The 14,879-nt window shown below is 42.6% G+C and overlaps 1 protein-coding gene and 1 pseudogene across 1 annotated transcript; both read left to right on the forward strand.

Moving 5' to 3' along the window:
- Positions 1-8,604, forward strand: part of LOC141220320 (uncharacterized) — a 73,383-nt pseudogene extending 64,779 nt beyond the window's left edge.
- Positions 2,300-3,482, forward strand: LOC141220296 (oocyte zinc finger protein XlCOF29-like). The gene is made up of 3 exons (XM_073666250.1): positions 2,300-2,445; positions 3,006-3,089; positions 3,219-3,482. The coding sequence occupies exons 2-3, from the start codon at positions 3,012-3,014 to the stop codon at positions 3,480-3,482; spliced, it is 342 nt and encodes a 113-aa protein (XP_073522351.1). The 5' UTR covers positions 2,300-2,445; positions 3,006-3,011.
- Positions 8,605-14,879: the final 6,275 nt, after the last annotated feature.

Here is a 14,879-nt window from a genome sequence, read left to right on the forward strand (position 1 = left end):
CCTCATCTTTGCACTATTATAAAAAGGTCTCCTTCAATGTCTAATATTTCATCTTGAAAGTCATCTGACAGAAAATATTGGCCCTTATCATAGTTTAGATTACGAAGAACTACCGAGCCCCATACTCTAATTACCCCAGAGAGGTTTCACCACTAGTTACTAATTTTTTACTGATGAAGACTATTGAGATTGATCATTTCTGTAGATGTGTTATTGTCTATAGTCAGTTTTTGACTATAGTAGTTAGTTCTCAAAATACTCTAATTTAACCTCTTCCTGCAGCCAGTTTTTTGTTCCTAATTAGGCCCCATTTTTCAAATCTGACGTGTGTCACTTTATGTGGTGATAACTCTGGAATTCTTCACAAATGATAATAGGAAACAAATGGACCTTACAAATTATTTTCTAACTTCTCTTGAATCTGACAATCCCCTATATACGGTTGTACATTACTGTCTGGGCACATGGGAGGTTAAGAAGGGGAGAAGCGACATTTAGCTATTTGAATGCAGATCTTGGTGGAATAGTTTGCAGACACAATGTATTGGGGAAATGTTCATGGTCACCTGGCAACTCAAAAGATGGCCACCACGAATAGGCTTGGCGCTATATACTCCAGATCCCAGGGACTGCCTTTCTCATCACCCTTTAACGTCAAGATGAATAGTAAGGTAACCGGGTCAGAACCAGGAGGGCAGAGGAAATACAAAATCAGAAGACACCAGTAGTCAGTAAACGGGCTGAGGTCACAACAGGACACAAATCCACAAGCCGGGAGCTGAGCACAGAGGACTGAACCAGAGGAGAACAAGGCTGTATCTGGCAGCTTCCGGCAATATGCTTCCAGCTTTAGTAGGGTGCGGTGCTTTCCAAATGGCTGAAGCAGGGAGCAGATTACTTCAGCTGGACAGCACACACACCCATACTGCCAGACTGGATAGTACTACTGGTCCCAGCAACCCTAATATTAGTGGCTGGACAGAACCTGCACCACCCAGAGCTTCTGATCCTGACGTCTCTTCCATCACTATCGCCGCCTGCAGGATGAATAAGGCGGCTCCTGGTGACAGAAGCAGACGTCCCAGGAGCAGATCCCAGAGGAGATGGGACCCACCATTTGCAGAAGCCCTATTATTACAAAATGGACGAAATCCCTATAAAGTGACTAAATTTTGGAAATTATAACCCTCAGTGAATTAATCTATAGGAGTAGTGACTATTTTGGCTCCACAGGCACTTTCCAGAAATTATCACGCAGTGGATGTTGGAGAGATGCCATTTTATTGCCCAACACATAGTGCCCAGATTGTGCTCCAGGAGACACACACCGTAAATTAAGTGGGTTCTTCTCACTATAGTAATGTCAAATACATGGAGGCTAAATGTGGTTTGTGCACACTGCAAGGCTCAGAAGTGAGGGGGAGATCTGACTTTGGGAGTGCCGATATTGCTGGATTGGTTTATGGAAGTGACGCGCCCCCTGGGCCGTGGGGTACTAGGTAGCCGTCCTGGTCGATGCTGGGGGAGGTCACGGTGGTGGTGACCCAGTCCGTGACCCAGGGTGGTCAATTAAAGGGGAAAAGTAAAAGGGGAATAAAGTTTTTAGAGATAATGTTCATGACGCCACCTGTGGTATGCGGCTATATGGAACCGCCGCTGCGGTGCAGATCCTCTGGAGCTGATGGTGACGCAGCATAGTTGGTTCAGCTCTCCACAGGCAGAGCTTAGCTCCAGGGCAATAGATGGGGATTTTATGAGGTAGATGTTTGTTGGTGCTGTGTAGTGCAGGGCTGGTGCTGGCGCAGCAATTATTCAAGGACACAGTGGGGTGCAGTCTTCAGATTTTACTCACAGTTGTTAAGTTCCTCAGGTTGCACTTTCCGGATTATAACCGCCCACGTCGTCCTGTGTCCTCCGGGGTAGTGAGCCAGCAAACTCTCAGGTATTTCAGGAGCACTTGCACGGGACCCCGTTCTATGTACCTTTCCCGGTTGTCTCACTGCGCTGGCTCTCGCCCTCCTGTCCTGCGCCTGTCAATCAGTGTCCCAAGCCAGTAGCCTCGGGCCTTGTCGGGCGACGCGCAGTCCCCTGGACCTTATGCGGCCACCTTTTCGGCGATTTAATTGTGGTTGTTGGCTGCAGCACCTTGAAAATGCAGCATATATCTCTTCATTTCCCTGGATTAGCATGTAGCCCAGGGATGTGTTTGTTTAGATATTTTAAGTAGAAATGTTCAAAAATATAAATTTCAAGGATATTTTATTCAAAATTAATAATTGTTTTTTATTCTTGGCAGATGACTGTACCAGGAGATCAGAGGGACAGGAGATTTTTAAATCTGACGATCTTGAGATCCCACAGGATACAATTGAAGTGAATGCCATTACTCCAGATATACCATTATCCCTTCACAGCAAACATCAATCATCTGATCCTAAGAAACAGGTCCTGTCTTCTGATTCATTACCGACTGCTAAGGAAAATCAAAATAAAATAAGCATTAAAAAACGAACTGCTCCTAAAGCAAAGAAATCATTTTCACGTTCAGAAAATGGGAATAGTTTTACCCTCGAAAAGTCTATTCTTAAACATCAAAAAATACACACAGCGGACAATAGATTTTTTTGTTCCAAATGTGGAAAATGTTTTAACCAGAAATCAGTTTTTGTTGATCACCAGAGAACTCACACAGGGGAGAAGCCTTTTTCATGTTCAGAATGTGGGAAATGTTTTAACCATAATTCAGCTTTGGTTAAGCACCAGAGAACTCACACAGGGGAGAAGCCTTTTTGCTATTCTTTTTTTTTTTTTAATCCAATATATTTTTATTGAGATTTTTTCATTAGGTTTTTTTTTTTTACAAAACAAGAAACCAGTACATACAATAATAAAATAACATACCATAGGATGACATACATGCATCTCTCCTATATATCCTTTCAGCTTCCCCATTACCGTCTGATACAATATTAGATACTAATAATTTATCTATATAATTTTCCTAGAGAAGAATGGCTAGAGACAGAAAGAAGATGGTGGAGAGGATATTACACCTCACCCTAGAGATCCTCTTCCGGCTTACTGGAGAGGTGAGAGATTCTGATGACGTCACATTACATCATTCTTATCTATGGAAATAACAGATGGACAGAACTGGAGAGGTGAGGACTCTGGAAATGTCTATAGTGAGATTTATTAATGTGTCTCTCCATAACCAGGATTACATAGTAGTGAAGAAGACCTCTAGTGAGTGCTGTCAGGACCCTGTGTCTGAGGGATGGGTGACACCCCTGAGACCAATCACAGGACCTCCACCTCACCCCCTGATACATGAGGACATCAATGACCAGAAGATCCTAGAACTCACCTACAAGATGATTGAGCTGCTGACTGGAGAGGTGGGAATGCTGGGACATTATACAGTAACGCTATGGAGGGATCGAGGGGATGACGGTATCATTGTATGTGTCAGGTTCCTATAAGGTGTCAGGATGTCGCAGTCTATTTTTCCATGGAGGAGTGGGAGTATTTAGAAGGACTCAAAGATCTGTACAAGGACGTCATGATGGAGGTTCCCCAGCCCCTCACATCACCAGGTAATAGACAGGACTAAATACACACGGCCTATAATTATCTGTATGTAAAGAATGAATTCAGTCCCTGTATGTGTTTCCTCCAGATCTATTCAGTAAGAGGACAACTCCAGAGAGATGTCCCCGTCCTCTTCTTCCACAGGACTGTAAACAAGAAGATCCCAATGTTCCTCAGGATCATCAGGTAGATGGAGAGAAGGTGTCATGAGATCTCCCCTATGATGTGTAGATGTTTGTGAAGGTCTTGTGCTCAGTCTTGTTTTATCCACCAGTATTATATCTGTCTGTGACTTTTACAATATTTGTTTCAGGGTGAAGATCTGACCCATATTGATACTACAGAGACATATGTGAGGGGTGATGAGCGGTGTAAAGAGGAGATTCCTACATATGACCGCCCAGGTGAGTAGTAACCACTAAATGCAGAGAAGTCACAGATTCTTCTCAGTCACCGGCTGTGGCTGCTTTATCGGTGGTGTAGTCCGGCCGTATCAAAATCATGTAATCACTATTTTACCGCTAGACCACAACATTTTCCTCCATCCAAAAATGTTCACAATACTTTTTGTAATTGTGAAAGACCTTTTCTGTAGGACTTACAATCTGGAGGATCCACCTACCCCTTGGGATTAGGAGACGCTGACCGTTACCGGCCCAGATCTGTAAACTACAAAGCCAAATGACAGCGTATGTAGAATGTGCTGACAAGTGAGAAAATCACTTGAAGAGAAAGCGGAGGGTAATGATGCTGTTGGCTTCCTAGAATCCTGATATCTTATAGGATGAATCTACCTTCTCTCCCTTCTGTGCTGCTGAATGTGCTCATATGGTCCCTACAAGACCAGGTCCAGTCTTTCTGGCCAAACTTCACTTTTATTTTAGACAACATTAAATGTGCAGTGAGGGCCAATTGTGACTTTCTGTCCAATAACAACAGAGTTTCCCTTTATCCTGACTTTTCAATTTCTTTTCAAACCAACTAACTTCAAACAGGATTGTGATAAACTACACAGAAAACATTACACCTGTGCCATGATATATCTCTAAGCTGTGCATGGCTGATGGCTGTAATATACAATTATTCACGCCTGCAGGAGATGTGTTGGCATGGCTCGAGCCCTGGTTTCATGGATTCACTCCACGTCATAAATTCCATTATGTTTTCGATCCTAAGGAATTCAGATTACTGCACAATCTCTCCTGAAATGGGGGCGCTAATACTTTCTCTACTCTTCTGCTCAGGAGTCGTAGTAGCTCCAATGGTCCACCATGAATGAGTGCGACTCCGGTTTAGTGTTGGAGTTCTCCCTTCATACATACGTTGTTGTTGGAGATGTTACATGTTTTTATATTGTTTCTTTTTTTACAGCTCCATTCTGTATGATAGTTTGATTGTGGTGGGATCGGCCGGCCTCACTTATGTGAGTCTGTAAGTCTTAAAAGAAAAGGTCTTCCTTGCCACTGCCAAATGCCCAAGATGTAAATTTAATCTAAGCTCTGCACTATTATAATAAGTTATTTTTGAACGTCTAATATTTCTTCTTGAAACTCATCTGATAGAAAATATTGTCCCTTATGATAGTTTAGATTGCCAAGAGCCACCGAGCCCCATACTCTAATTACCCCAGAGAGGTTTCACCACTAGTTACTTATTTTTTACTGAAGAAGACTGTTAAGTTTGATCATTTCAGGAGATGTTATTGTCTATAGTCACAGTTTTGCCCATCACCCTTTAACCCCTCTACATAAATCTGGACTTCTACAAAATCAGAAGACACAAGAGTAGTCGGTAAACGGGCCGGGATCACAACAGGACACAAATACACAAGCCGGGAGCTGAGCACAGAGGACTGAACCAGAGGAGAACAAGGCTGTATCTGGCAGCTTCCGGCAATATGCTTCCAGCTTTAGTAGGGTGCGGTGCTTTCTAATTGGCTGAAGCAGGAAGCAGATTACTCCAGCTGGACAGCACACACACCCATACTGCCAGACTGGATGGTACTACTGGTCCCAGGCACCCTAATCTTAGTGGCTGGACAAAGCCTGCGCCGCCCAGAGCTTCTAATTCTGATGTATCCTCCATCACCAGCGCCGCCTGCAGATTGGATGAGGCGGCACTTAGGGACAGAAGCATAAGAGAAACCTCGGCACTCAGATAATGGATTTTAGCAAAAATAACGTTTTGGGCTATTCGACCTTCATTAGTGCACGCCAGACACCAGCAGTGGATACCGCGGTCTTGTCTGTCATTTCTCCTTATCTTCTGGTCCCAAGGAATCACGTGCCTGAGACACTGCGTCCTCACCCTCCTTCTCTATTTCATTTCCAGCAAGTGGTACACTGATGAAGGTCGTATAGACCGAAACGTTATTTTTGCTGTGGACTGCAATTAAAATTTAATTTGCTAAAATCCATTACCTGAGTACCGAGGTTTCTTTTATACTATATACGGTTTTGGACCCTACTCGTGCACCCTGGTCCAGTTGTGCTGCGTTTTCTACCACTATTGGTGACAGAAGCAGACGTCACAGGAGCCGATCCCAGAAAACAATCGGACACAACTTTGTCAGAAGCCTTAATATGACAAAATAACAGAAAACCAGAGCAGTAGAAATCCCCGTAAAGCGACTCCATTTTGGAGATTATAACCCGTCAGTGAATTTAATCTATAGGAGTAGGGACTATTTTGACTCCACAGGCGCTTTCCGGAAATTAGCACGCAGTGGATGTTGGAGAATGAATCTTGTACATTTGCCATTTTATTACCCAACACATAGTGCCCAGATTGTGCTCCAGGAGACACACACCGTAAATTAAGTGAGTTCTTCTCACTATAGTAATGCCAAATACATGGATGCTAAATGTGGTTTGTGCACACTGCAAGGCTCAGAAGCGAGGGGGAGATCTGACTTTGGGAGAGTGGATATTGCTGGATTGGTTTATGGAAGCCATGTTGCATTTCTAGAGTCTTTGAGCCACTAATAATGTGGAATCCTCTGTTTTTCCACTGACAGATGATGGACCTGAGTGGGGACTTGTTTTTTTGTGAGATGAGTAGAAGTTTTTATTGGTATTATTTTTGCCTACATATCATTGTTTGGTGGCTTTTTATTCCATATTTTTGGGGGAATAATGAACAAACAGTTGGACACCACGCTCTACTGAATCATCCAATGAGGTTTTTTATTAGAGTGTGAACTGTCATTGTCTTGGTGAATAATTCAATTTTTTTTACATAACTTCTTATTTTTACAGTTTAAGTAGAAATGCTCAAAAATATAAAACTCAAGGATATTTTATTCAAAAATAATAATTGGCTTTATTCTTAACAGGTGACTGTACCAGGAGATCAGAGGGACAGCTGACATCTTCAATTTTTAAATCAGATGATCTTGAGATCCCACAGGATGCAATTGAAGTGAATGACATTACTCCAAATATACCATCATCCCTTCACAGGAAAGATCTGTCATCTGATCCTATGAAACAGGTCCTATCTTCTGATTCATTACCAACTACTAAGGAAAATCAAAGTCACAAAATAAGCATTAAAAAAAAAATTGTTCCAACGAAGCCATTTTCACTTTCAGAATATGGAAATAGCTTTTCCCGCGAAAAGTCTACTCTTAAACATCAAAAAATACACATAGCAGAGAATAGATTTTCTTGTTTCATGTGTGAGAAAAGTTTTAACACGAAATCATCTCTTGTTAGACACCAGAGAACTCACACAGGGGAGAAACCTTTTTCCTGTTCAGAATGTGGGAAATGTTTTAACCATAAACTAAATCTTATTATGCACCAAAGAACTCACACAGGGGAGAAGCCTTTTTCATGTTCAGAATGTGTGAAATGTTTTAACAATAAATCAGATTTTGTTAAGCACCAGAGAACCCACACAGGGGAGAAACCTTTTTCATGTTCAGAATGTGGGAAATGTTTTAACCAGAAATCTAATCTTGTTACACACCAGAAAATTCACACAGGGGAGAAGCCTTTTTCCTGTTCAGAGTGTGGGAAATGTTTTAACTATAAACTGAATCTTATTATACACCAAAGAACTCACACAGGGGAAAAGCCTTTTTCCTGTTCAGAATGTGGAAAATGTTTTAACCAGCAATCATCTCTTGTTAGACACCAGAGAACTCACACAGGGGAGAAGCCTTTTTCCTGTTCAGAATGTGGAAAATGCTTTGTGAAGAAATCATCTCTTCTTAGTCACCAGAGTAATCACACAGAGGAGAAGCCTTTTTCATGTTCTTAATGTGGGAAATGTTTTACATGGAAATGAACTCTTAATAAACTTCTGCTTAATAAACATCAGAGTGTCAAAATTCCTACGCTCAGTGTGTCTTGAACGCTGTGATTGACAGCTCAGTTGTTCAATCTGGTGCAGTTGTAAGCTGAGCTGTCGGTGCCGAGTAGTGTTGAGCGAATTTGTTTGGCATTTCAAATTCGGGTTTGTGTTCAGGGTTCTGGCTGGATTGCACCCAAAAAAATCGGCTCCACCCACGAACATCCCTGAATTGCCACGCTGATGTTATCTGTGTGACAGTGTGGTAAATCAGGGATGCCGATTTTTTTGGCGCGAACGAGCCGAAACCACGAACACGAATTTGAAATGCTCAACAAATTCGCTCAACACTAGTGCTGAGCTTCTTTCAGGTGTTTCCTATTCTAGGTGATTACCCAGTTACTTAGCTGAGCTGTCAGTCTCAAACTTCTTCCAGATGTAGCATCTGCTCAGTAGTGTGCTTTGTATTTTTGTGCTCTGTTAATCCTTTGCTGTCTGACTTTGGACCTTGTCCTGACCATCCATTTGTCTAGCCCCTTTGCCCTGATCAGCTATCTTCCTGGTATTCTGACCTCAGATCATGACTTGACTTCGGCTTTGTCTTTTAACTTTAGTTTTCTATGTGTTCTCTTGCTATCTGACCCCAGAACTTTTGACTACCCTGCTTCACAGCCTGTCCATGAGTTGTGACTAGCGCCACATTACGCATGACCTATACTTTTTTCCCGCACAAATGGATCCAGTTGGTGCACTCTGTGATCAGGTGTAAAATATGACACAGATGGTTCAGGAACTGGCCAGGAAATACCAGAAGCTAGGATCTTCACAGTCCCAGCTGCAGGGTCAGTTTTCTAGTACTATGAGTGCTTCCCAAAGCTCTACAATACCGACTGTTGTTATGACTTCGGTACTTGCTGACGTGCATTTGGTCTCCCAAACCAGTAGTATGTGGAAAGTAAAGAAAAGTGGAAAATCTGCACTGCTGGTAGATAAAAGTAAATCCAGGTCCACACTAGAATATTATGCGTTTTTTTACTGTCTATGCATTACGAAGTACCATACTTCGTCCTCAGGACAAAAAAACATATGACAAGTGACAGAATTCAGCCATAGAGTGGGGTAAAAAGTGTTTGCCCCTTCATGATTTCTAATTCTTTTGCATGTTTGTCACACTTAAGTGTTTCAGATCACAAAGCAAATGTAAATTTACTGTAAGTAAAAAATAAGTAAATACAAAATGCAGTTTTTAAATGAATATCTTTATTATTGATTGTCCCCTAAACACAATAACTGGTTGGTCCACCCTTAGCAGTAACAACTGCAATCAAGTGTTTGCGATAACGGGCAATGAGTCTTTTACAACTATCTGGAGGAATTTGGCCCACTTATATTTGCAAAATTGTTGTAATTCAGCCACTGTTATGCGCATGCCCGGACTGGCTGGCGTGTGCGTGATTAGTGATCCCACTGTACCATGAACCGGGGAGTGCTTGAAGGGGCATAACTAAGTATCAACCCGATCCGACCAAGGTCGCACGGCGGCTCAGTCGACTTTGTGCACCAAGGAGGAACCGTGCAGAGGGACCAGGTGCTACTCCTAGGTCAGACCCCGGACACGGCTGTTGATCCAGACCAGGGAATGCAGGAACAGGCAGGTTAGGCTGGCTCAGGTGGGTATTGGCAGGCACGACTGGTATTCAGACAGGTGGGTACTGGTAAGCACGACTGGTATGCAGACAGGGGGGTACTGGCAAGCACGGCTGGAGTGCAGACAGGGAGGCACTAGCAGGTTGGAGCGCAGGCTGGATAGGGTCCAGTACAGACTGGGATTCAGGAACAGAACCGCAGATGCGGTAGACAAGCAGAGCAGAGAGTAACCACTGGAGCGGTGGGCAAGGCTGAGCGGAGAGGTACTGCCGGAGCGGTGAGCAAGGCAGAACCGAGAGGTACCGCCGGAGGGTTGAGCAAGCAGAGCAGGGCGAAACCGCAGGTGTGGTGGACAAGGCTGAGCAGGGCGAAACTGCCGGAGTGGTGGGCAAGGCAGAGCAGAGAGGAACCGCCGGAGGGGTGAGCAAGGCAGAGCAGAGAGGAACCGCCGGAGCGGTGAGCAAGGCAGAGCAGGGCGAAGCCGCCGGAGCGGTGAGCAAGGCAGGGCAGAGAGAAACCGCCGGAGCGGTGAGCAAGGCAGGGCAGAGAGAAACCACCGGAGCGGTGAGCAAGTCAGAGCAGAGAGGAAAGAGCTCTGTTCACATGGAACAGAATGGAAGGGACAAGCAGAACCAGAAACACACAAGGTACTTGCAATGAAGTAGCGAGTGGACTCTAAACTCACAAACAGAAGTACAGAGACAATGAGTTGGAGTTAGGTGCAGGTTCAGACACTGCAGGAAAAGGGAAGATATGGACATAGAGACAAACAGGCTAGGAGAGTGTTCAGACAGGAACTGACACTGCAACAAGATACAGGAGTGAGTCTGGGTATACGGTCCCCAGAATGGCAGACAAACAGGCTAGGAGAGTGTTCAGACAGGAACTGACACTGCAACGAGATACAGGAGCGAGTCTGAGTATCCGGCCCCCAGAAAGGCGGAAACAGGTTAGAAGACACAGATAACAGGTCTGAGAATACAGCCCCCAGAATGGCGGGACAGGCAAGAAACAGAACAGGACCTGGCGACTTCAGAGTAGGAGCACACTGAAATTAGTGTTGCTCAGGCCTCTCCTACAGGGTGGAGTGGGTTTAAATATCCAGTGACTCACAGCAATAGGCTGGGGACGCATTAGGAGTATGCCCACAGCAGCTATAAGAAACAGGAAGTAACCGGGCCGCTGCCCTAAGCAGTCAGACCAGAGGCAAGCACACAGTATGAACAGGAGCAAGACTAGCAGACTGGACTGAAGGTTAAGATTGCGATCTTGCATAGTGAGAGATGGTGCACTATGCAAGCACGCTGCCAGGTATGTTACAGCCACATTGGAGGGTTTCCGAGCATGAATCGCCTTTTTAAGGTCATGCCACTGCACTCAATGTGATTGAGGTCAGTAATTTGACTAGGCCACTCCAAAGTCTTAATTTTGTTTTTCTTAAACCATTCAGAGGTAGACTTGCTTGTGTGTTTTTGGATCATTGCCCTGCTGTGTAATCAAAGCGCGCTTCAGCTTGAGGTCACTAAGAGATGGCCGGACATTCTCCTTTAGGATTTTTTAGTAAACAGCAGAATTCATGGTTCCATTTACCGCAGCAAGTCCTTAACTGAGGCAAGTGGGGCCTGCAGATCTTTAGATGTTGTTGTGGGGTCTTTTGTGACCTCTTGGATGAGTCGTCGCTGTGCTCTTGGGGTAATTTTGGTCGGCCAACCACTCTTGGGAAGGTTCATACTGTTCCATGTTTTTGCCATTTGTGGATAATGGCTCTCACTGTGGCTCGCTAGAATCCCAAAGCTTTAGAAATGGCTTTATAACCTTTTCCAGACTGATAGATCTCATTTACTTTGTTTCTCATTTGTTCTTGAATTTCTTTAGGTTGCAGCATGATGTATAGCTTTTGAGGATCTTTTAGTCCACTTCACATTGTCAGGCTGGTCCTATTTAAGCGATTTCTTGATTTAGAACAGTTGTGGCAGTAATCAGGCCTGTGTGTGTCTAGGGAATTTAACTCATTTCAACTCAGTCATTTTATAGCTAACAAAAGAGGACACTATGTAATAGAGAGGGCGCTGTGAATAACAAAAATAATGAGAATATTCAATGTAAGGGATGGTGAGATAGATGATATGTAATAATTGTCAGCGCCCCAAATAACAGAGGACGCTACATAATAAAGGACGGCACCATACATAAATAGAGAGGATTTTATGTAGTAAGGGACGGCATTATACATAATAAAAGAGGAAACTGTAATTAATGTGTTTTCATTGGCTGTAAGCCATAATCATCAACCTTAACAGAAATAAACACTTGATACAGATCACTCTGTTTGTAATGATTCTATATAATGAGTTTCACTTTTTGTATTGAAGAACTGAAATAAATTAACTTTTTGATGATATTCTAATTTTGTGAGAAGCACCTGTATGTATATGTGAAATGCATGGATCTAAATTATTTGGCACAGCACTGTATCCATAGTTTAATGATATATGATAAATTTATGATTATCTAAATGTATAAAAACCTGGCATCTACACTTTGTCACTGCTTGAGAAAGGCTCACATTTGGAGCCGAAACGTTGCATCAGCCCTTATAGGCTAATAAATCGATTTTTTCAAAGAGGACTGTCTTCATTTTTTTGCATATATTATATATATATATATATATATATATATATATATATATATATAATATAATATAATATATGTATATATGTATGTCATGGTGTTACACACACGCCGCTAGGTTCAGATAGGGCAAGACAGGTTTGATGAATTCTTTGGAATCCTGGGGGAACCGTTATTCAGGGCGAGCATAGACCATGTGCTGCAGCTTCTCTCAGGCACACAGGGGTATTGACCCTCTGGCACAGACACGTAGGTTGTTTCACTTGCTGACCAAACACACTTGACAAGAGTCCTCATAAACGGTAGAAAAGTAGCATTTAATAAGAAGCCGCACAGCCAGTGCAAGTTAAGTCTTATGAGCAACAGGCTCCAGTGACATACTGTAAAATATTAATCTCTTATGATAAAAAAATACATAATAAACTTTGAAGCTTTGGTCCGAATCATGTTTAGTTTTAAATATTTTCAGAGAAAGACTGAGTTATTTTGAAGATCTTGGCAGAGACACCTGTTCTATACGTCAAACCTATAGGGCCCTTGTCAAAATGGGTTATTTGGAGATAACTAATGATCCTTTTAAATATGTTTAAAATATGCTAACATGAGGTAACTGTGCACGTAGTCAAAATACATATTCCATTACTAGGTTTGCCTTAATATGGAGAAGCTACTAATATATCAGCAAGTCGCCATATTGGGTTATGAAACTGTAAAAATAATCTTCAATGTATGTCTATGGGGCAAGATGGTATATAAGCAGAGGCAGTTGTATGGAGAGTAGATATCTCATACCTTGAGAATCTCCACCACGGATCATCTCATGCTTCTAAGACTGGATATGTAAGAACTTATAATTGTTGTTTTGTGTGCTATGAACTATTTTTTTTTCCATTTTTGTAATCACTTTTGAATGAACATTGAGTTAAGCTTTTGTTTTATCCACACAACTCAAGATTGCTTTTCTTCCATCTTCACCCTGCCCTTACCTAAAGTAAGGAAGTGTTAGAAAAATTAACATTAATGACGAGCCACAGCCAGTTCTGACATTTTTTTGTGCTATTTTTGTGTGGAATCCTTCTCCTTGCACAAAAGGGAGGAGAGTTTGTGCTAAAAATACAGTACAGACCAAAAGTTTGGACACACCTTCTCATTTAAAGATTTTTTTGTATTTTCATGACTATGAAAATTGTACATTCACACTGAAGGCATCAAAACTATGAATTAACACAAGTGGAATTATATACTTAACAAAAAAGTGTGAAACAACTGAAATGTCTTATATTCTAGGTTCTTCAAAGTAGCCACCTTTTGCTTTGATGACTGCTTTGCACACTCTTGGCATTCTCTTGATGAGCTTCAAGAGGTAGTCACCGGAAATGGTCTTCCAACAATCTTGAAGGAGTTCCCAGAGATGCTTAGCACTTGTTGGCCCTTTTGCCTTCACTCTGTGATCCAGCTCACCCCAAACCATCTCGATCGGGTTCAGTCTGGTGACTGTGGAGGCCAGGTCATCTGGCGTAGCACCCCATCACTCTCCTTCTTGGTCAAATAGCCCTTACACAGCCTGAAGGTGTGTTTGGGGTCATTGTCCTGTTGAAAAATAAATGATGGTCCAACTAAACGCAAACTGGATGGAATAGCATGCCGCTGCAAGATGCTGTGGTAGCCATGCTGGTTCAGTATGCCTTCAATTTTGAATAAATTCCCAACAGTGTCACCAGCAAAGCACCCCAACACCATCACACCTCCTCCTCCATGCTTCATGGTGGGAACCAGGCATGTAGAGTCCATCTGTTCACCTTTTCTGCGTCGCACAAAGACACAGTGGTTGGAACAAAAGATCTCAAATTTGGACTCATTAGACCAAAGCACAGATTTCCACTGGTCTAATGTCCATTCCTTGTGTTCTTTAGCCCAAACAAGTCTCTTCTGCTTGTTGCCTGTCCTTAACAGTGGTTTCCTAGCAGCTATTTTACCATGAAGGCCTGCTGCACAAAGTCTCCTCTTAACAGTTGTTGAAGAGATTTGTCTGCTGCAAGAACTCTGTGTGGCATTGACCTGGTCTCTAATCTGAGCTGCTGTTAACCTGCGATTTCTGAGGCTGGTGACTCGGATAAACTTATCCTCAGAAGCAGAGGTGACTCTTGGTCTTCCTTTCCTGGGGCGGTCCTCATGTGAGCCAGTTTCTTTGTAGCGCTTGATGGTTTTTGCAACTGCATTTGTGGACACTTTCAAAGTTTTCCCAATTTTTTGCACTGACTGACCTTCATTTCTTAAAGTAATGATGGCCACTAGTTTTTCTTTACTTAGCTGCTTTTTTCTTGCCATAATACAAATTCTAACAGTCTATTCAGTAGGACTATCAGCTCTGTATCAACCTGACTTCTGTACAACACAACTGATGGTCCCAACCCCATTTATAAGGCAATAAATCCCACTTATTAAACCTGACAGGACACACCTGTGAAGTGAAAACCATTTCCGGTGACTACCTCTTGAAGCTCATCAAGAGAATGCCAAGAGTGTGCAAAGCAGTCATCAAAGCAAAAGGTGGCTACTTTGAAGAACCTAGAATATAAGACATATTTTCAGTTGTTTCACACTTTTTTGTTAAGTATATAATTCCACATGTGTTAATTCATAGTTTTGATGCCTTCAGTGTGAATGTACAATTTTTATAGTTATGAAAATACAGAAAAATCTTTAAATGAGAA

This window comes from Phyllobates terribilis, unplaced genomic scaffold (genome assembly GCF_046119375.1).
Source record: "Phyllobates terribilis strain yellow unplaced genomic scaffold, ASM4611937v1 Scaffold_280__1_contigs__length_2496652, whole genome shotgun sequence".
Taxonomy (NCBI): Eukaryota; Metazoa; Chordata; class Amphibia; order Anura; family Dendrobatidae; genus Phyllobates; species Phyllobates terribilis.